Genomic DNA, 21,291 nt, shown 5'->3' on the forward strand with positions numbered 1-21,291 from the left:
ATTCCTTTTACACTCTGGTTGTCTTACTGTTTTACTCTTTGTCTCTGTTCGAACCCCCGCTTTAGGCACTGAGTGCTCCATCAAGCCGGAGGGAGACGAGTGTCCTAACGAGTGCAGTGACCAGGGACGCTGTGAGGATGGCAAGTGTGTCTGCTTCCCAGGGTTCAGTGGGCCAGACTGCAGTTTGTCTGACTGCCCCGGCAACTGCAATGACAAGGGGAAGTGTGTGAACGGCCAGTGTGTGTGCGACCCAGGTTTCACAGGGCCAGACTGCTCTTCAGAGTCCTGTCCTTGGAACTGTAACAACAAGGGGCGTTGCGAGAACGGCAAGTGTGTGTGCAACACTGGCTTCACAGGGCCCGAATGCTCCACCAAGGCATGCCCTGGTAACTGTAACAACAAGGGGCGATGTGAGAACGGCAAGTGTGTGTGCGACCCAGGTTTCACAGGGCCCAACTGCTCTTCAGAGTCCTGTCCTGGTAACTGTAACAACAAGGGGCGTTGTGAGAACGGCAAGTGTGTGTGCAACACTGGCTTCACAGGGCCTGACTGCTCCACCAAGGCATGCCCTGGTAACTGTAACAACAAGGGGCAATGTGTGAACGGCAAGTGTGTGTGCAACACTGGCTTCACAGGACCTGACTGCTCCACCAAGGCATGCCCTGGTAACTGTAACAACAAGGGGCAATGTGTGAACGGCAAGTGTGTGTGCAACACTGGCTTCACAGGCCCTGACTGCTCCACCAAGGCATGCCCTGGTAACTGTAACAACAAGGGGCAATGTGTGAACGGCAAGTGTGTGTGCAACACTGGCTTCACAGGCCTTGACTGCTCCACCAAGGCATGTCCTGGTAACTGTAACAACAAGGGGCAATGTGTGAACGGCAAGTGTGTGTGTGATAGCAGTTTTACAGGGCCAGACTGTTCTACCAAGTCCTGCCCTGGCAACTGCAGCAACCGTGGAAAGTGTGTGAACGGCCAGTGTGTCTGCGATAGCGGCTTTACAGGGCCAGACTGTTCCGCCAAAGCATGTCCCAATAACTGCAGCAACAAGGGAAGGTGCGTGAACGGGAAGTGCGTGTGTGAAGTGGGCTTCAGCGGACAGGACTGCGCCGCTAAGGGCTGTCCCGATAACTGCAGCAACAAAGGGCGCTGTGTGAAGGGGAGGTGTGTGTGTCGCCGTGGTTTCGCCGTCCCGGACTGCAGCCAGTGTGAAGCTGGGTTCACTGGAGCTGACTGTGGCACCGGTAAGTCATCCAAATATTCTTCATAAAACACTCTCGGCTGTATTTGGCTTTTACATTGTCCAGTGAAACAGAGGGCACACTGTGTTAGCCACAGGGCAGTACTAATACATCAGTGTTCAGTCAGTGTGGCATATAGGGCGGCAAGTAGCTTAGCGGTTAAGAGCGTTGGCCCAGCAACCGAAAGGTCCCTGGTTCAGATCCCTGAGCTGACTAGGGGAAAAATCTGCCGGTGTGCCCTTGAGCAAGGCTCTTAACCCTAATTGCTCCCGTGAGTCACTCTGGAGAAGAGTGTCTGCTAAATGAGTCAAATGGAAATAAAGTATTCCCTTCTATCCAAGTCGACATACTGTTATAAATGTTACACGTTCAATGACTGTATGTAGACCTCTACCATGTGTTGCAGCTTGATGTTACTTACACATGGACTTGGAAAAATACATTTACATTGACTTTACAGTTAAATGGGGGAAATGTGACAGCTGGTCAAAAGGATGCCTTACTGCCTTTAAAATCAATTCCACGGTAAACATTGCATTGCATTGTTGGCTTGAATGACTGGAACTAAGCACCTACCCCCCTCTAGCCATGTCTGGTGTGTCCCAGCTCAACACCAAGGACGTCACTGAATCCTCTGTCACCCTCTTCTGGACCCCACCTCCAGTCCAGTATGACACCTACCACGTCACCTTCGCCAGCCAGGTAACAACACCCTACACACTCTATTCACAAGTTCTTATGAAGTTGTGAGTCTGGGTCCTAACTAAAGCACAAAGTAAACTGAACTTGAGAAACAACTGTTAGACAACAGATGTATTAGCTGAGAATGAACAGTCACCAAAATGAACAGAAGGTTGCTCTCATGGCAGGAAGCCCGGTTCTCATTCCAGGTTTTAAGACTTGTTTTGGGGGCAAATGTTAAAAAGGTCATGGTGGTGTGTTATTTCCATGACAAATCCCCAAATCGTTTGCCTAAAATGTCCCTGAAAGCCCAAGGGAATTCAATGGTGGCATAGAGTAAATAAAAACCTCTCGTGGAAAAAGACATTGACTCCTGTGGCTTCTAATCAAATCAAATCAAATCATGGTATTTGTCACATGCTTCGTGATAGAAAAAAAGAGAAATCTTTTTAATTAAAAAAAAAAATAACACGAGGAATAAATACACAGCGAGTAACAATAACTTGACTATATACAGTCATGGCCAAAAGTTTTGAGAATGACAGATGTATTCATTTTCACAAAGTCTGCTGCCTCAGTTTGTATGATGGCAATTTGCATATACTCCAAAATGTTGTGAAGAGTGATCAGATGAATTGGAATTAATTGCAAAGTCCCTCTTTGCCATGCAAATGAACTGAATCCCAAAAGAAGTTGCTCTCGGAGGATGTGTTGGTACCATTCTTTATTCATGGCTGTGTTCTTAGGCAAAATTGTGAGTGAGCCCACTCCATTGGCTGAGAAGCAACCCACACATGAATGGTCTCAGGATGCTTTACTGTTGACATGACACAGGACTGATGGTAGCGCTCATCTTGTTTTCTCCGGACAAGCTTTTTTTCCGGATGCCCCAAACAATCGGAAAGGGGAATCATCAGAGAAAATGACTTTACCCCAGTCCTCAGCAGTCCAATCCCTGTACCTTTTGCAGAACACGGGGATTGGTTATGTCGATATAGGACTTGTTTTACTGTGGATATAGATACTTTTGTACCTGTTTCCTCCAGCATCTTCACAAGTTCCTTTGCTGTTGTTCTGGGATTGATTTGCACTTTTCGCACCAAAGTATGTTCATCTCTAGGAGACAGAACGCGTCTCCTTCCTGAGTGGTATGACGGCTGCGTGGTCCCATGGTGTTTTATACTTGCATACTATTGTTTGTACAGATGAACGCGGTACCTTCAGGCATTTGGAAATTGCTCCAGAGGAGTTGTGGAGGTCTACAAAATTTTTTTCTGAGGGCTTGGCTGATTTCTTTTGATTTTCCCATGATGTCAAGGAAAGAAGCACTGAGTTTGAAGGTAGGCCTTGAAATACATTCACAGGTACACCTCTAATTGACTAAAATGATGTAAATGAGGCTCTAAAACCATGCCATAATTTTCTGGAATTTTCCAAGCTGTGTATGTAAACTTCTGATCCACTGGAATTGTGATATAGTGATTATAATTGAAATAATCTGTCTGTAAACAATTGTTTGAAAAATTACTTGTGTCAAGTACAAAGTAGAAGTCCTAACCGACTTGCCAAAACTATAGTTTATTTAAAAGACATTTGTGGAGTGGTTGAAAAACGAGTTTTAATGACTACAACTTAAGTGTATGTAAACTTCCGACTTCAACTGTATGTAGTACTTTAAAATATTTTTACTCAAGTACTTTACACCACTGCCTACAGTGGAGCATGGTGGTGGCAGCATCATGCTGTGGTTATGTTTTTCAATGGCAGGGAATGCTAGACTAGTCAGGATCAAGAGAAATATGTACGCGGAAAGTACAGAGAGATCCTTGATGAAAACCTGCTCCACAGCGCTCAGGACCTCAAAATGGGCCGAAGATTCACCTTCCAACAGGACAATGACTCTAAGCACACAGCTAAGACAACGCAGGAGTGGCTTCGGGACAAGTCTCTGAATGTCCTTGAGTAGAGAGTCCGGGCTTGAACCCATCGAACATCTCAAATCAAATCATCTCAAATCAAATCAAAACTTGAACTGTATGCTAGGTATTTCAGTATTTTTAGCTTTTTATACATTTGCAAATATTTCTAAAAAACTGTTTTGGCTTTGTAATTTTGGGGTATTGTTTGAAGATTGACGAGAAAGTGTATTGATTTAATCCATTTCAGAATAAGGCTGTACCTGTACATTTAGGCTGTACCTTCAATTTAGAATAAGGCTGTACCTGTAAAATTGAAAAAGGTCAAAGGCTCTGAATATTTTCTGAATGCACTCTATACAGAGTGCTTCAGCATGCTCAAAAGGATATTCATGGTCTGTCTGTTACTACCAATAGGTGCCCTTCTTTGTGAGGCATTGGAAAACCTCCCTGGTCTTTGTGGTTTAATCTGTGTTTGAAGTTCACTGCTCGACTGAGGGACCTTACAGATAATTGTATGTGTGGGGTACAGAGATGAATTAGGGTAGGCATTAAAATGTCATGTTATACACTATTACAGCACACAGAGAGTCCATGCAACTTATTACGTGAGTTGTTAAGCAAACTCTTACTCCTGAACTTATTTCGGCTTGCTGTAACAAAGGGGTTGAAGACTTATTTGACTCAAGATATTTCAGCTTTTCATTTTTTATTAACTTCTAAAATGTTATATAAACACAATTCAACTTTGACATTATGGGCTATTGTGTGTAGATGTTTTATTTATTTATTTTTTTATTTCACCTTCATTTAACCAGGTAAGCTAGTTGAGAACAAGTTCCCATTTGCAACTGCGACCTGGCCAAGATAAAGCAAAGCAGTTAGACACATACAACAACACAGAGTTACACATGAAATAAACAAACATACAATCAATAATACAGTAGAAAAGTCTATATACAGCATGTGCCAATGAGGTACGATAAGAGAGGCGAGGCAATAAATAGGCCATGGTGGTGAAGTAATTACAATATAGCAATTAAACACTAGAATGGTATAATGTGGAGAAGATGAATATACAAGTAGAGATACTGGGGTGCAAAGGAGCAAAATAAATTATAAATACAGTATGGGGATGAGGTAGATCGGATGGGCTATTTACAGATGGGCTATGTACAGGTGCAAAGATAAGTAGTACAAAATCTAAATTTAATTTATTGTAAATTCAAGCTGTAACACAACATGTGGAAAAAGTAAAAGGGTGTGAATACTTTCTGAAGGCAGTTTTGGTAGGCATAAAGTGACTACGCAACCGGATAGACAATAAAGAGTGGCATGAGTGTACTGTATGTGATGAGTCAAAAGAGTTCAATTCGATAGCTATATAGTTAACCAATACAGTGCCTTGCGAAAGTATTCGGCCCCCTTGAACTTTGCGACCTTTTGCCACATTTCAGGCTTCAAACATAAAGATATGAAACTGTATTATTTTGTGAAGAATCAACAACAAGTGGGACACAATCATGAAGTGGAACGACATTTATTGGATATTTCAAACTTTTTTAACAAATCAAAAACTGAAAAATTGGGCGTGCAAAATTATTCAGCCCCTTTACTTTCAGTGCAGCAAACTCTCTCCAGAAGTTCAGTGAGGATCTCTGAATGATCCAATGTTGACCTAAATGACTAATGATGATAAATACAATCCACCTGTGTGTAATCAAGTCTCCGTATAAATGCACCTGCACTGTGATAGTCTCAGAGGTCCGTTAAAAGCGCAGAGAGCATCATGAAGAACAAGGAACACACCAGGCAGGTCCGAGATACTGTTGTGAAGAAGTTTAAAGCCGGATTTGGATACAAAAAGATTTCCCAAGCTTTAAACATCCCAAGGAGCACTGTGCAAGCGATAATATTGAAATGGAAGGAGTATCAGACCACTGCAAATCTACCAAGACCTGGCCGTCCCTCTAAACTTTAAACTCATACAAGGAGAAGACTGATCAGAGATGCAGCCAAGAGGCCCATGATCACTCTGGATGAACTGCAGAGATCTACAGCTGAGGTGGGAGACTCTGTCCATAGGACAACAATCAGTCGTATTTTGCACACATCTGGCCTTTATGGAAGAGTGGCAAGAAGAAAGCCATTTCTTAAAGATATCCATAAAAAGTGTCGGTTAAAGTTTGCCACAAGCCACCTGGGAGACACACCAAACATGTGGAAGAAGGTGCTCTGGTCAGATGAAACCAAAATTGAACTTTTTGGCAACAATGCAAAACGTTATGTTTGGCGTAAAAGCAACACAGCTGAACACACCATCCCCACTGTCAAACATGGTGATGGCAGCATCATGGTTTGGGCCTGCTTTTCTTCAGCAGGGACAGGGAAGATGGTTAAAATTGATGGGAAGATGGATGGAGCCAAATACAGGACCATTCTGGAAGAAAACCTGATGGAGTCTGCAAAAGACCTGAGACTGGGACGGAGATTTGTCTTCCAACAAGACAATGATCCAAAACATAAAGCAAAATCTACAATGGAATGGTTCAAAAATAAACATATCCAGGTGTTAGAATGGCCAAGTCAAAGTCCAGACCTGAATCCAATCGAGAATCTGTGGAAAGAACTGAAAACTGCTGTTCACAAATGCTCTCCATCCAACCTCACTGAGCTCGAGCTGTTTTGCAAGGAGGAATGGGAAAAAAATTCAGTCTCTCGATGTGCAAAACTGATAGACATACCCCAAGCGACTTACAGCTGTAATCGCAGCAAAAGGTGGCGCTACAAAGTATTAACTTAAGGGGGCTGAATAATTTTGCACGCACAATTTTTCAGTTTTTGATTTGTTAAAAAGGTTTGAAATATCCAATAAATGTTGTTCCACTTCATGATTGTGTCCCACTTGTTGTTGATTCTTCACAAAAAAATACAGTTTTATATCTTTGTTTGAAGCCTGAAATGTGGCAAAAGGTCGCAAAGTTCAAGGGGGCCCGAATACTTTCGCAAGGCACTGTAGCTACCCGGACTAGCTATGTAGCAGTCTTATGCCTTTGGCTTGGGGGGGTGGAAGCTGTTCACGGCCCTGTTGGTTCCAGACTTGGTGCATCGGTACTGCTTGCCGTGCAGTAGCAGAGATAATTTTAGGAGCCTTCCTCTGACACCGCCTGGTATAGAGGTCCTGGATGGCAGGGAGCTCGGCCCCAGTGATGTACTGGGCCATATGCACTACCCTCTGTAGCGCCTTGCGGTCGGATGCCAAGCAGTTACCATACCAAGTGGTGATGCAGCCAGTCAAGATGCTTTCAATGGTGCAGCTGTAAAACTTTTGAGGATCTCAGGGTCCATGCCAAATCTTTTCAGCCTCCCAAGGGGGAAGAGGCTTCGAGAGTGCCTTCTTCTCAAATGTGTTGGTGTGTGTGTGGACCATGATAATTCCTTAGTGATGTGGACACCGATGAACTTAAAGCTCTCGACCCGATCCACTACAGCCCCGTCGTTGTGGATGGGGGCGCATTCAGCCCTCCATTTCCTTTTCCTTACTGTCGTTGAGGGAGAGGTTGTTATCCTGGCACCACAATGCCAGGTCACTGACCTCCTCCCTACAGCCCGTCTTATCGTTGTCGATGATTAGGCCAACCACCGTTGTGTTGTCAGCAAACTTAATGATGGTGTTGGAGTCGTGTGCGGCCATGTAGTCATTGGTGAACAGGGAGTACATGAGGGGACTAAGCACGCACTCCTGAGGGGCCCCCGTCTAGAGGGTCAGCTTGACGGATGGGTTGTTGCCTACCCCCACCACCTTGAGGCAGCCTGTCAGGATTCCAGGATCCAATTGCAGAGGGGAAGTGTTCAGTCCCAGGGTCCTGAGCTTAGTGATGAGCTTGGAGGGCACTATGGTGTTGAACGCTGAGCTATTGTCAATGAACAGCATTCTCACGTAGGTATTATTCTTGTCCTGGTGGGAGAGGGCAGTGTGGAGTGCTATAGAGATTGTGTCATCTGTGGATCTGTTGGGGTGGTATGCAAATTGGAGTGGGTCTAGGGTGTCTGGGATGATGGTGTTGATGTGAGCCATGACCAGCCTTTCAAAGCATTTCATGGCTACAGACGTGAGTGCTACGGGGTGATGGTCTTTTAGACAGGTTACCTTCGCATTCTTGGGCACAGGGACTATGGTGGTCTGCTTGAAACATGTAGGTATTACAGACGGGGTCAGGGAGAGGTTGAAAATGTCAGCACATGCTCTGAGTAGGTAGATAAGTGTTACATTTGCCTGCCTCTATTTGCCGTTAGTGGATAATATGTAAGGTCATTTAAAGGTAATTTCCAATTGAGCTGATATATATAGCTTTTACCGTGGATGCAGTCTCCGCTAACACCGGAACATTGCCTTTAAATTTCAATTACACTGACTGACTGAACTTCAGCGATACGGACTGAATAGAGAGCACTTCGTTTTCTATGCCAAATAAATCAATCCAAAGATTGATATTGGGAACAGTAACACACCACAGTTTGACAGCTGAGCAGCAGAGGTCCATCACAGAAGTTACTGGCAGGGGAGTCTCAGACGATGTCAGAAACAGATGACTCTCAATCCCTCTTAACTCACGATTCCTGTGTTTTCCTATTTTAAATTCAGTCATTAATTTCACTCAGCCTTGAAAGACTTTCAAATGGCAAAACCATTGTTTCACTGCGTTAAACACTTTAGTGGACTGTTGGAGTACATAGCAAGGTTTATAGATCCTGTAAAAGTGCAGATATTCAAACGCTTTGCAAATAGACATAGCCGTGGACATTTTTCCAGTTTCTGTTTAATGATGTTTGGTGTTTACAAACTGTCACTACAGTAGATACTAGTTTCAGCTGATATACTTCTATACTGGTTCAACTTATATGGTTGGATTCACAGCCATAGTAACTACAGAACGGAGGATACAATATAAAATAATAATAATAATATAAAATTAATATAAAAGCATTACATAAAATGTAAAACATATGACGGGACATCATGACATAAGTGTGTTGTTGTATTAAATTTGTTCAGCAGCTCATGGTATCAATCAATGGACTAAAAAGAGCACATCCAGTATCCAATATCAAAGGTAGCTAACCGATGCAATAAATGAATTCCAGTGGATTCACAGAGACATATGCTACCAATTGTATTCAAAGCTGCCTTTGTACTCTTTGTTTTGAGTATAGGATGTTATTAGTGTTTCGCTGATTTGCATTACAGAATAACTTCCTATTGAGTTCAAGTTCAGTTACCATACAGTAGCCTGGACACTATGTATAAAGAACATGCAATGTGATGATCTAATACAATATCCGGGCCATGTGAGGTATCCCACTGTAATTGTGCCTTAAAAAAGGCCCAGTGCAGTCAAAAACGTGATTTTCTTGTGTTTTATATATGTTTCAACATTATGAGGATGGAATAATACTGTGCAATTTAGAAAATGATGATAATGCCCTTTTAGCGTAAGAGCTGGTTGAAAAGGCTGCCTGAAATGTCTGCCTGTTTTGGTGAGATGGAGTTGTGGTGACATCACCAGGCGGTAAATTAGCTAATAGACCAATAAGAAAGAGTTCCAAACCTCTCTGCCAATAACAGCTAGTTTTCAATGTTTCTCTCCCAACTCAGACCACTCCCAGACAGTCCTAGCAAAAATCTTGCTTGAGAAATTGCTTGTTATTTTTGTTTCTTTTTAACCATTTGAATTCAAAAAATAATCAAGGTAAGGTACTTAATTGTTATCCAGAAATGATTTGATATTAATATATAAATGGCTGCATTGGACCTTTAATAGAACATATGCTCCCAACATGCACAGAGGGGTGATGTCAGATGTACACAATGACAAACTGGATTGATACTCATCATGCACATATTGTTGGACCTTGCTATTACAGTAGGCACACGCACTCTAGAGAAGCTGTATCCATGTCCGCAAAAGTCTAATCTCCAACACTGAAACAAAGAGAAGCACCTTAATGACAACCAAAAGTAGGGAAGTGCAACAAGATTAAACCACCCTCTTTTTCCTACTTAATGGAACTCTTTCAATGTGTGAATGAGATTGTTGTTCTTCATAAAAGGGTTTCCAGACGGAAAAAAAAGATAGATTTTTTGTTGTTGTTGTGAAAAACAGAGACTATTGGAGGTTACTAGAGTGAAGTTTGGCCACAGCATCAGCACCAGGATGCATTCCAAAAGCTCAGCGCAAAACAGCAACGGAAACAGCCTATTTTCCGTACATGACATGGGTAGGTGTGAGAAGAAATATGGATGAAGGGAGGATATCCTTATAAAGGGAATAAATTAAACTAGTCATAGGAGAGTCAAAGGAGAAAGTCATAGCAACAATAGTTAGGGAAAGGGAAGGATAATGGGAGATAGAGAGAGTGGACAGCAAGGGAGAAGAAAAGATGCAGATGTGGGATGCTTGTTGCTAGGGCAACCGTAAACACTGTCAAAAACATGGCCCTGGCCAGACAAATGACTTCACTGGTCGGCAGCTGTGACACAGCGGAAGGGAATGAATGAGGGAGATACACATTCATCTCTCATGTTTACAGATAAACAACACACGCAGACTAAACAGGACACAAACCCCACATTGTGCAAGATAAAGCACAATGACACGCTCAAAACTGGAGGCATATCACATACTGTTGTAGGTCAACGCTGGGCAACCTGGCAACCCAGCTGGGCTCCATTTCCCATATGAGAGAATATATTACACCATTGTGAAAAACCTTGGAGAACACCCCCATATTGGAGTAATTGAGTAAAACCTGAAACTACTGCTTTTAAATGAATGGAAATAATGGTCGTCTTCCAACACATTGAAGAATAACAACCTGATACTGTTTCGGGTTTTAATTGCATATTTCCTCAGTTGGTTTCTCAAATGATCACATATCAATTAAGGAAATTGTGAGAGTTGGAACGTGAAAGGCTGACAACAGTTCTCAAAGCTCTGTGATCACCTGGATTTCCCCCTTTACACGTTAATCATTTATTCTTTTCACAATACTACTACTACTACATCATTGGAATATGAGGCTGTTCATCTCAGTGCCAAGAAAATAATCATCTGATCATTAATAAATATGAGTCCAGTTACTAATTTTAGAGAGTAGGCTTCAGCCTGACAGAATTTGTTCAGTCAGCCTACTCCCCCTGCTGGTAAGCATACATGCACCCATTCCATATCATCTTTAACAGGTTCTAACTACAGTTACTTTAACAAATTAACTGAAATACCAGTAGGCCTGTGAAGGAAAAGGGATTATCAATATCTGTTCTAACGTTGACTTGATCATTTTCTGTGCCACACAGAAAGAGGGCGATCAACAGATAACATCTCAGGTTGGAGGCAAGCTCACGGCCTACACCCAAACAGGCCTGGCGGCCGGGCAGGCGTACACGGTGACAATCACTGGAGAAATAGATGGGAGAATGGGCGCTGAGAGCACAGCAGAATTCACCACTCGTGAGTCAGGAAAGCCTATTTTGTATCCCCTTATTATCATGATAACCGACTTCGGTTATCGATAGACATAAATGCTAAGTTGTTCTTCCCCCCCAACTGCTTTTCCCTCACACAGTTATCTCTGGTCCCACAAACCTTCAAGTTGTGAAGACAACCACAACATCTGCCGTTGTCCAATGGGAACAATCGCAAGGAGACATCGACAGGTATCGCTTAACTGTTACACCCAATCAGACAGACGGAACAGCCAAGGGAAGACAAGACCTGACCCTGCCCCCTGAGAGGGACTCTGCCCAGATTGACGGTTTGGACCCGGGACATTTGTATGACATCACATTAGTGGCTGAAAAAGGCGGGATCAAGAGCAAGCCAACAACAGTCCAAGTCACTCCTGGTGAGTTTTATTGGATGAGGGGGTTGCTTACCTTACCTACTACATTGTATATGAAAAAGTCCAGGAACAAGATTGTATGAGAAGCGATCTTGATTAAGTGGGTCAGATTGTAATACTATATTTTGAGATAAGGGAGTTGCACAAACATACAGTCATGAAACAACAAAGATATTGTGAACTAAAGCAGAAGAAGCAGGAGAGAGAGAACATCATCACTCTGTTTAAAAAGAGAAATCTCTGAAACAAATTGGATTCCCTGGCAATGTGAATATGCAAGGGAGGCCAGCGCTGCTCCTGTGATGTGTTATCCCACTAAATTGAACATGCCTAGACACGTCATTATTCAATCGAGAAGGTCATTGGAAGTGAAATTAAAATGTTAGATTGAAATGAATTTATGTACAATATAAAACCTCCTCATGGAGCTAAGCTGATCTCTCTTCGTAAAATACATTCTCCTTTTCTTTCTTTCTTTTGTATGACTAATGCTGCTCTCTTTCTCGACAATAGTAGCACACACTTAACTCACAACATTGAATATTTCAGCACCCGAACAGTGAATGGCAAGGTTGTGTTGATGACCATTTGTAATAATCTTTCCACTTCTCTCTGCAGGTTTGGACAGCACTTAGGCCAACTATTTATTGCACTAATGTCAATGCAGGTGTTGTAGGAAAGAATACTTTTTCGAATTGTTCAGTTCAAAGATAATATTTGTGACGTTCCCATTTGGATCTAACAGTGCTTCCCTCCTGTAGTTTTATCTTTGATTCCAAACAATCGCTTCATGCCTTTAGGAAAATCCACAAAGACAATATCCAGGGTGACCATGCCGGTAGCACCAGGAGTAGCAAGCCACGAGGGAGACTCAGCCGGGAATACAAAGCCTGTGAAGGACATCCTCAACACGAAGGCCAAGGGTGAAGAACCAGAGAGGGTGAAGGATTGGAGTGGACCAGGCTCTGTGACAGTCGAAGGCACCAATGGAACCAAAGAGGACACATTTGTTAGAACCAGTACAAGACCACTTGTCAACACAAACTACAGGGTTATACCTAAACCAGGTGATAGAATAACCTTGCCCAGGAAACCATACATTGGAGGCTCTATCCGTTTTAATGGTACAAGAGTCGGCCAGGGTGGGAGGAGAGTGGGTCACAGTCTTCTGAAAAAGCCTATGAGCAGAAATCCAATGGAGGTGCCAAAGGTCAAGGAGACCTTGGATACGGACTCTAAACCAGAGAATCCCTTTGTTGGGGACAAGACTGTAGCCTTAACTGTGAAAGAAACTAACCTGGAGACGAGTCCTCTTGGAGAAAAAGATGAAACTTTGACAAAGGCATATCCTGTCGGGATCCTTCCTGTAAATGGCACTTCAAGATCTGGTTCTGAACCATCAGTGAAGGACCTACCCGATAGAAAAAAAGATACAGAGATTGAAACAAATGAGCCAGGGCCAGGGACAGAGGGTTTGGAGCATACCACCACATCAGAAAGAAATACGACAGTTCACCCGAATGGGAAGAAATGTGTCAACAAGGTTAAATTGACACACAGGAAAATCAATGTGACACGTAGAGAGAGAGTCATTGGAGGGCGGTTGAATGGCACAATAGTTCAAAGTAAACCCACAGCAGGGCAGGGTTTAGCTGAAAAATTGGACGGTGCCCTAAAAGTGTCCGAAACAGGACATTCAAAGACAACATTTCATGAGCGTAACCGGGTCATTCACACACAGAGTAAAGCAGATGACATTTCTCCACACACCACCCAAAGTCCTACATATCCAACTTCCTCTTCACCAGTATCACCTACTTCCCACATGTCACTTTCTTCTTCAGCTCCCGCTAAGCATGATGAATCAATGACCGGTATGGGTCAACCTATGACTGACAGAGACGTGGCGAATGGAGAGACTTTGCCTGTTCCCCAAACCCAATCATCCAACCTCCCTCCAGAGAGGGAACCAACATCCTCCAGTGAATCAGAACAAAATGGTAAAGGACCATCTCCCTCCAACCCTGAGGACTCATACTCAGGTAAAGATCATGTTGCAGAAGTGGGAGTCAGCAAAGATGGAGCGAAAAACGCTAACGAGGGATTGTTTGGAACCAAACAAAACAAGACAAAGACTCTGAGAGTGGGCGGCTCACCTTTTCGCCGCCTACCTCCAAAGGGGCCCTACCAACGCCGCCCAAACCTAAATATGAGACCATTCCAAAACAGGACACGTTCACCTTTTTCAGCTCCCGCAAAACAAAATGAATCAAAGACCGGTACGGGTCAACCCATGACTGACAGACAACTAGTGTTTCCAAAGACATTAACCGTTTCCCCAGCACAATCCTCAACCCTCCCTCCAGATGCTCAGCCAGAGAGAGCACCAAAGTCCTCCAGTGAATCAGAACACAGTGGCAAAGGCTATTCATCATCATCATCCACTTCAGAGGAATCAGACTTTACTAAAGAAAATGTTGCTGTGGCAGAGGATGGTATCAGCAGAGATGGGGACAGGGAAACTGACGTGGTGTCGTCTGGAACTGAACGAAACAGGTCAAGGATTCTGACACTGGGCAGCACACCACCCTTACGCCGTCTACCTCCAAAGGGGACGCAGCTACGCCGTCCACACCCAAATATGGGAGCATTCCCAAACAGGACGCGAACAAACCTGATACCCCCTTGGCATCCATCAAGAGGCCCCATACGCAGACCTTTCCCACCTAAACTGACAAACAGGGACAACGGCATCATCGTTCAAACCCCTCAAACAGGGGAGCAGGGCACCTACAGCACCAGCCAGAATGACACAAACACAGGCCTAAAGCCCAAACCTCTCCTCAAGAAAACAAATGCCACAGCTGGTAAAATAGCACGAGATCAAACACGCATAAGAAATAACAGTAGCTTGAGCCAAAGGGGCCAAGATTCAAAAACAGGCCATCCTGACAAAGGCAGCCAAGTGAGTAAGAACGCTGACTCAAGAGACAGCCCAAACCAGATAAATGGGTCAGATGTCACTACTACTGGAAAAACAGGCCAGCCTCTAAACTCAGTGGGGGTTCAAAGCATAACCTCAGGAGGGCTCATACTCGTTTGGGAAGCACCAGAGGGGATGTACAGAAATTTCATGGTAACCCGGGAAGGGCATGGAAGTAAGAACGAGGCAGAGGAAGAGGAGGAGAAGGAAGAGGAAGAGGAGGAGAGCGAGTCAGAGGAGGATAGGCAGGAGGAAGGGGAGGAGGAGGGACAAACTGAGAAGGAGAACAATGGGAATGAGGAGGAAAGTGAAATGGGGGTGAGTCAAGGTAAGGAGGGCAGGGAGGAGAACACTGTTACCAATAGCAAAAGTGATAACCAAAGACAGAGCAGCGACAGTAATGCTACGGCTAAAGTTGGCGATGGTGGTACTATCAAGTTCTCCAAAGTCCTTCCGGGGTCAGCTCGCTCATTCCGATTCCAGAATCTCCATCCACAGACCCGCTATTCCCTGTCCGTGTTTGGGAAGGGTCCCGGACTACGCTCCAAAATACACCGACTCATCGTCAGCACAGGTACCAGCCATAGTTTAAACTCTCCAACCTCTACAAGGGTTTATTCATTATCGTTCAAATACAGGACTTGGCTTTTCTTGAACTATGCAAGTAATTCCAGACACCCAAGGTAGATGCCGATGCATCCTCACACCGTTTTAGGTGAGGTACACTTGCACCACTGCTTGATCCATATCCATATCAAGAGCCGTCACACTCTTGATACTGTAACTTCCTGAATTACAGTACCTCATCACGTATGCTGTTCATTTGCATCATCTGCTTATTGATACCGTGAGCTGTGTCTCTTTTGGTTTGTCCTTGACAACCGGGGGCTTTTAATTAAAGCAATGTCCAAAGCTTTAATTGCAAAATATGCAATGACCAAATAACCATGCATATATGTGCTAATCAATTGCATTTCATGTTAACCCCTTGTTTACGCCATGTTGTGCAGTGATGCGTGCAACTGTGATGTGTGGTGTTCATACTGGGTGCATTGTGGAAAAACATGTATGATTGCCAAAACACACAGGGGGAAATTGGCAGTTGTTTACTGGGAAACTTATTTGAAGTGCGTCCCATCAACAAACGTCATTTCCGAAATGTAATCTATAATCATTGCATTTGTAACAGTTGCAGATCCAGGTTTTTGATCAGTGACACATCTTACACAATAAACACATAGTCTCCCTGGTCCATATACGACATATCATATACAGCCTGTGGTTTCCATTTTGTACGTGTACAGTATGTCAACACAAACACATCCATGTGTTAAGCACGCGCAGTGCATTCAGAAAAGATTCATACCCCTCGAATTATTCCACATTTTGTTGTGCTACAGCTTGAATTCAAAATGGATTAAATCTTCTTTCTTTTTTTACCCATCTACACACAATACCGCAAATTGACAAAGTGAAAACATGTTTTTAGATTTTTTTTTCCAAACGTATTGAACATTAAATACAGTAATATCTCATTTACATAAGTATTCACACCCCTGAGTCAATACTTTGTAGAAGCACTTTTGGCGGCAATTACAGCTGTGAGTCTTTTTTGGGGAAGTCTCTAAGAGCTTTGCACACCAGGATTTTACAATATTTGTCCATTATTGTTTAAAAAGAATCTTCAAACTCTGTCAAGTTGATTGTTGATCATTGCTAGTCAGCCATTTTCAAGCCGATTTAAGTCAAAACTGTAACTAGGCCACTCTGGAACATTCAATGTCGTCTTGGTAATCAACTCCAGTGTATATATGGCCTTGTGTTTTAGGTTATTGTCCTGCTGAAAGGTGAATTTGTCTCCCAGGGTCTGTTGGAAAGCAGACAACCAGGTTTTCCTCTAGGATTTTGCCTGTTCTTATAGCTGTATTCCGTTTCTTGTTTTGGAACATTTGTATTCTGTACAGGCTTCCTTCTTTTCACTCTGCCATTTAGGTTAGTATTATGGAGTAATTACAATGTTGTGGAGCCATCCTCAGTTCTCATTTCACAACCACTAAACTCTAACCATTTTAAAATCACCATTGGCCTAATGGTGAAATCCCTGACCAGTTTCCTTTCTCTCCGGCAAACTGAGTTAGGAAGGACGCCTGTATCTTTGTAGTGACAGGGTGTATTGGTACACCATCCAAAGTATAATGAATAAAATCACCATGCTCAAAGGGATATTCAGTGTCTGCTTTTAAAATTTGATTACCCATTAACCAATAGGTGCCCTTCTTTGCAAGGTATTGGAAAACCTCCCTGGTCTTTGTTGTTGTATCTGTGTTTGAAATTCACTGCTCAACTGAGGGACCTTACAGATAATTGTATGTGTGGGTACAGAGATGAGGTAGTCATTCAAAAATCACGTTAAACACACAGAGGGAGCCCATGCAACTTATTATATGGCATGTTAAGCACATTTTGACAATTGTTTTGACTTTCGAAAATGTTCTACAAACAAAAATTCCACTTTGACATTATGGGGTATTGTGTGTAAATCAGTGACACAACATCTCAATTTACTCCATTTTAAATGCAGGCTGTAACACAACAAAATGTTTTGAATACTTTCTGAAGGCACTGTACTAATGAAAATGACTCTGATATTCATGAGACAATCTAAAAGACTTGAATCATTCAGCCACAACCGTCCTTCACTGCTGGTCTGATCTTCTCTCACTTAGGGTAAGCTTTAAGTCAGCAACCTTCATTGGCTCCCTTCATCACTCACAAAACCCAGGGTAAGACCATGGTTGGTCTCTATGGTTTTTCCTGATCTTAAGTGTGAAATGTACAGATTTTAATCCTATGAGTCTTTTTTATATCTAAAAAAAGAAGAAGAAAATAATTAAATTCCACAAGGTTAACGATTTTTTTTAACGTTTATTTTTTTCGCGTTTTTTATTTATTTATTTTTTCAGAGGGTGAGGTCTCAAATGTTATTTGGAATCATCATGGCAGGCTTCTGCTCACTCAAGGTTGAAAATCTGTTGGTCAACACATTTCTTATCCCTTAGAAATGATTTATCTTGCTTTATCTCTCTTATTCGTGTATTTAAAACAATTAGCGGTAAACTGTATTTGTTATCAACATCTTAAGATTTTTCCTTTCTTCTGTTATAACTATTTTAATTTTCTCTTTCCTGCCAACTTTTTTTTTTCAGGATCAAAAGACCAGCTCAACATTAATATATCATCCTTTTCCCTTGCTGCTTTCCAGGGTCCAACATCTGCATTTAACAGTGACACATTTGTCTGTTTTAGTATATGCAGTACTGCGTATACTGTATATATGTTTGCACTGTACATATATACACAAACTCATTGGAGCACTAATAATAACAGCGCGAGTAAAGTATTGGTGCACCTACAGTTTAGGGCATACTGACCACAGGAGGTCAGTGGCACCTTAATTGGGGAGGACGGGCTCGTGAAAATGGCTGGAGCGGAATTAGTGGAATGGTTTTAAATACATCAAACACATGGTTTGATGCCATTCCATATGCTCTGTTCCAGCCATTATTATGAGCTGTCCTCCCCTCAGCAGCCTCCACTGAAGCCTTCTAATCTATTACTTCTCCACACATGTAGTAATGACTTACCTTCTCCTCAAGTCTACCTTTTCTGTTTCTCAAATGTATTGTAAGCTCTGTTTCCTAGTCTACTATTTTTACCTTCCTTTCTTTCTTCCTGTTTTTATTTGTCTTTCTTTGTTTTTATGTCTTTCTTCCTGTTTTTATTTGTCTTTCTTTGTTTATGTCTTTCTTCCTGTTTTTATGGTCTTTCTTCCTGTTTTTATTTGTCTTTCTTTGTTTTTATGTCTTTCTTCCTGTTTTTATTTGTCTTTCTTTGTTTTTATGTCTTTCTTCCTGTTTTTATTTGTCTTTCTTTGTTTATGTCTTTCTTCCTGTTTTTATGGTCTTTCTTCCTGTTTTTATTTGTCTTTCTATATATTTTTCTTTCTTTCATTACTCTTTTTCGCTCTCAATCACACATATCCTTCCCATGCCATGCCCAGGCCCAGAGCTTCCCTCAGGTCTTGTATTCAGTGAAGTGACTGAGACGTCTCTCTCTGTGTCCTGGACCAAGCCAAAAAGTCCAGTGAGTGGCTTCAAGGTCACCTACACTCACACACAGGAAGGTAGGACCTTACACAGATGTTCTGGAAGTCAACATCCGGACTGTTGAGTCACGTCACTTCATTGTGTGTTCTTTACATCTGTAGAAACACTTCATATTTCGCAATTTGTCCGCTCTATTCCAGGGGAGCCTGTCTCAGTAATGGTGGACTCTGCGGATTCCACTCTGGCACTGTCAAAGCTCTCTCCGGGGTCCTCCTATGAGGTCAGTGTGATATCCGTCCTTGGACTGGACGAGAGCGATGCAATCAAAGACCTGGTTATGACACGTAAGTTTACTGTTGACTTTCAGTTTTCGGACGAATGTTAATTTACAGGAAGTTATCAGATTATAAATTATAGTAAATTATCAAGACTATCGACGTCCATTTTTTTGGGGGGTCCTTTGTGATGTCTTGGCCAACGAATTTAAGTTAAGCATTAAAAACCACATGAATGATGTGTGTTTTGTTTCTTACTTTCGTGTGTGTTCTTCAATGGGTTCTGTGTTCTGATAATGGTTCTAGCAGGTGCAGGATCTGGGAAAGATCTGTGCATTTTCATATTTTCTCAAAGGGTCTATTCTGGAACTGCTTCAATTAAAATGTCTAAATACTTTATTTATTTATTTAGCAAGAATGAGATTCTTATGTTCCATATGTTGCGAAATCCAATGATACATCAAAGGGGTTTGAATTCACACTGTGATAACTAACACTCACTTTCTCGTGCCTTCATTTTCTTCACAACCCAAACCCATCTTAGTCCCTGACCCTCCAACGGCTCTCCAGGCCATTAATGTCACAGACACCAAGGCGTTGCTACTATGGCGACCAGCACTGGCAACGGTTGACCGCTACGTCATAGTTTATGGCTCTGAAAAAGGTAACGGGTATCACAGGTTGGATATTCATTCCAACAATATCCTGTGGGACTTTTTAAAACCCCTAGCCATATTAGAGCATTTCCCTTCCCAGTTGGAGCTTTCACAGGCCACAGTCATTCTAGATGAGATCATAATACTTGTATTGGCCAGCCAGTTTATGACCACCCCTACAGCATTACAATATAAACACTGAGAAATAAATTCAATCCTGAAGCCTACCTCTCTCCCCTGCCACTCACCTGCTCTCTCTTTGCCGCTTACTTGTTTCTGTGTCAACTAAGGGTCAGATGATGTGAAGATCACTGTGTCGGGCAACGCGGCCGAGCAGCAGCTGAAGGACCTGCAGGGCTCCACTATGTACACCGTCACGGTCACCAGTCAGTTGGGCAACCTGGATGGCCCTGCCGCCATCACCGTCTTCACCACCACCAGTGGTCAGTCCGGCACACACTGTCAAACTACCCTAATGCGTTAAACAATCAACTCGCCTGAGACAGAGAAGAAAAAGAAGGCTGCTGTTTTTATTGAATCCCACAACTGAGCTTCTTGTGATTGTGTCCATGTCCTTCTGGCAGGATCTGGGGGAGATGGGGAAGTCCCGCGTGACCTGAAGGCCAGTCAGGTGACTCCTCGCTCAGCGTTGCTGACGTGGAAACCGCCCTCTGCCGCTGTGGGAAGCTACAAGCTGACCTATCAGACGGAGGGACAGGAGATGCAGGTGAGGAACTGATTAAAAAGGTGGAGACAGACACACATTCTATTTTATTCAGTGCAGCACACGAGGACAAAATGCAACAAACACTGGTCTAGACAGATACCTTTTTACTTCTCAACAGGAGGTTACCATTGACTCCACAGTAACGGAGTTCAAGTTGACCAGGCTGCATCCCATGTCCAAGTACACCGTGCAGCTACAGGGAGAGAGGGGAGGGAGCTATACTGCTGCAATTTCCACTGAGTTCACCACAGGTAAGTAGCCAAATATATTTGACTAAACTGAACAAATGAAATATGTACATCGAAAGCGCAGTTTCATAAAGTTGGTCTCTCTCTCTTTGATTTCTTCTCTCTCAGGGAATCTCCGGTACCCCTTCCCAAGTGACTGTTCCCAGGAGATGCTGAACGGAATGCATGAGTCTGGAGAGGTGGAGATCTTCCCCAGGGAAAGGCAGGGAAAACCAGTGTTGGTCTACTGCGACCAGGTGACTGATGGAGGCGGCTGGACGGTAAGAGAAGATGATTGTGAGAGCACACAAAAATGATCTTTTGGTATTTCATTAGTCCACTGTCGATACAGTCCCCAAAAAGGTTTCTGCATGTCAGCAGTCAAGTTGTCAAGATATAAGTCTATCTTGAAAACGTGATTGCTGACATGCAGAAAATGTTGGGACGGTATCAACAGGGAACTAACAAAACAAAAGAGTGGTATTTCACTTTAACTGACATGTTAAGGGTTGGTTTAGCATGGTATATGTCAGCTGTATGAGCGTGTGTGTGTGTGTGTGTGTGTGTGTGTGTG

At 42.9% G+C, this 21,291-nt stretch overlaps 1 protein-coding gene across 3 annotated transcripts in view; it reads left to right on the forward strand.

The window, feature by feature from the left end:
• Positions 1 to 21,291, forward strand: part of LOC139373468 (tenascin-like) — a 28,691-nt gene that overhangs the window by 4,882 nt on the left and 2,518 nt on the right. Inside the window, exons 3-14 of one of the 3 annotated variants that reach the window (XM_071114019.1) lie at positions 66 to 1,247; positions 1,831 to 1,946; positions 11,199 to 11,352; positions 11,468 to 11,746; positions 12,544 to 15,300; positions 18,787 to 18,909; positions 19,033 to 19,176; positions 19,652 to 19,771; positions 20,054 to 20,206; positions 20,348 to 20,490; positions 20,609 to 20,741; positions 20,847 to 20,998. In XM_071114019.1, coding sequence (XP_070970120.1) covers positions 66 to 1,247; positions 1,831 to 1,946; positions 11,199 to 11,352; positions 11,468 to 11,746; positions 12,544 to 15,300; positions 18,787 to 18,909; positions 19,033 to 19,176; positions 19,652 to 19,771; positions 20,054 to 20,206; positions 20,348 to 20,490; positions 20,609 to 20,741; positions 20,847 to 20,998 — 5,456 coding nt within the window. The remainder of the gene's footprint in view (positions 1 to 65; positions 1,248 to 1,830; positions 1,947 to 11,198; positions 11,353 to 11,467; positions 11,747 to 12,543; positions 15,301 to 18,786; positions 18,910 to 19,032; positions 19,177 to 19,651; positions 19,772 to 20,053; positions 20,207 to 20,347; positions 20,491 to 20,608; positions 20,742 to 20,846; positions 20,999 to 21,291) is intronic. The other 2 variants (XM_071114022.1, XM_071114021.1) reach the window with 2 other exon arrangements.

The sequence above is a fragment of the Oncorhynchus clarkii genome, chromosome 18, assembly GCF_045791955.1.
Source record: "Oncorhynchus clarkii lewisi isolate Uvic-CL-2024 chromosome 18, UVic_Ocla_1.0, whole genome shotgun sequence".
Lineage (NCBI taxonomy): Eukaryota > Metazoa > Chordata > Actinopteri > Salmoniformes > Salmonidae > Oncorhynchus > Oncorhynchus clarkii.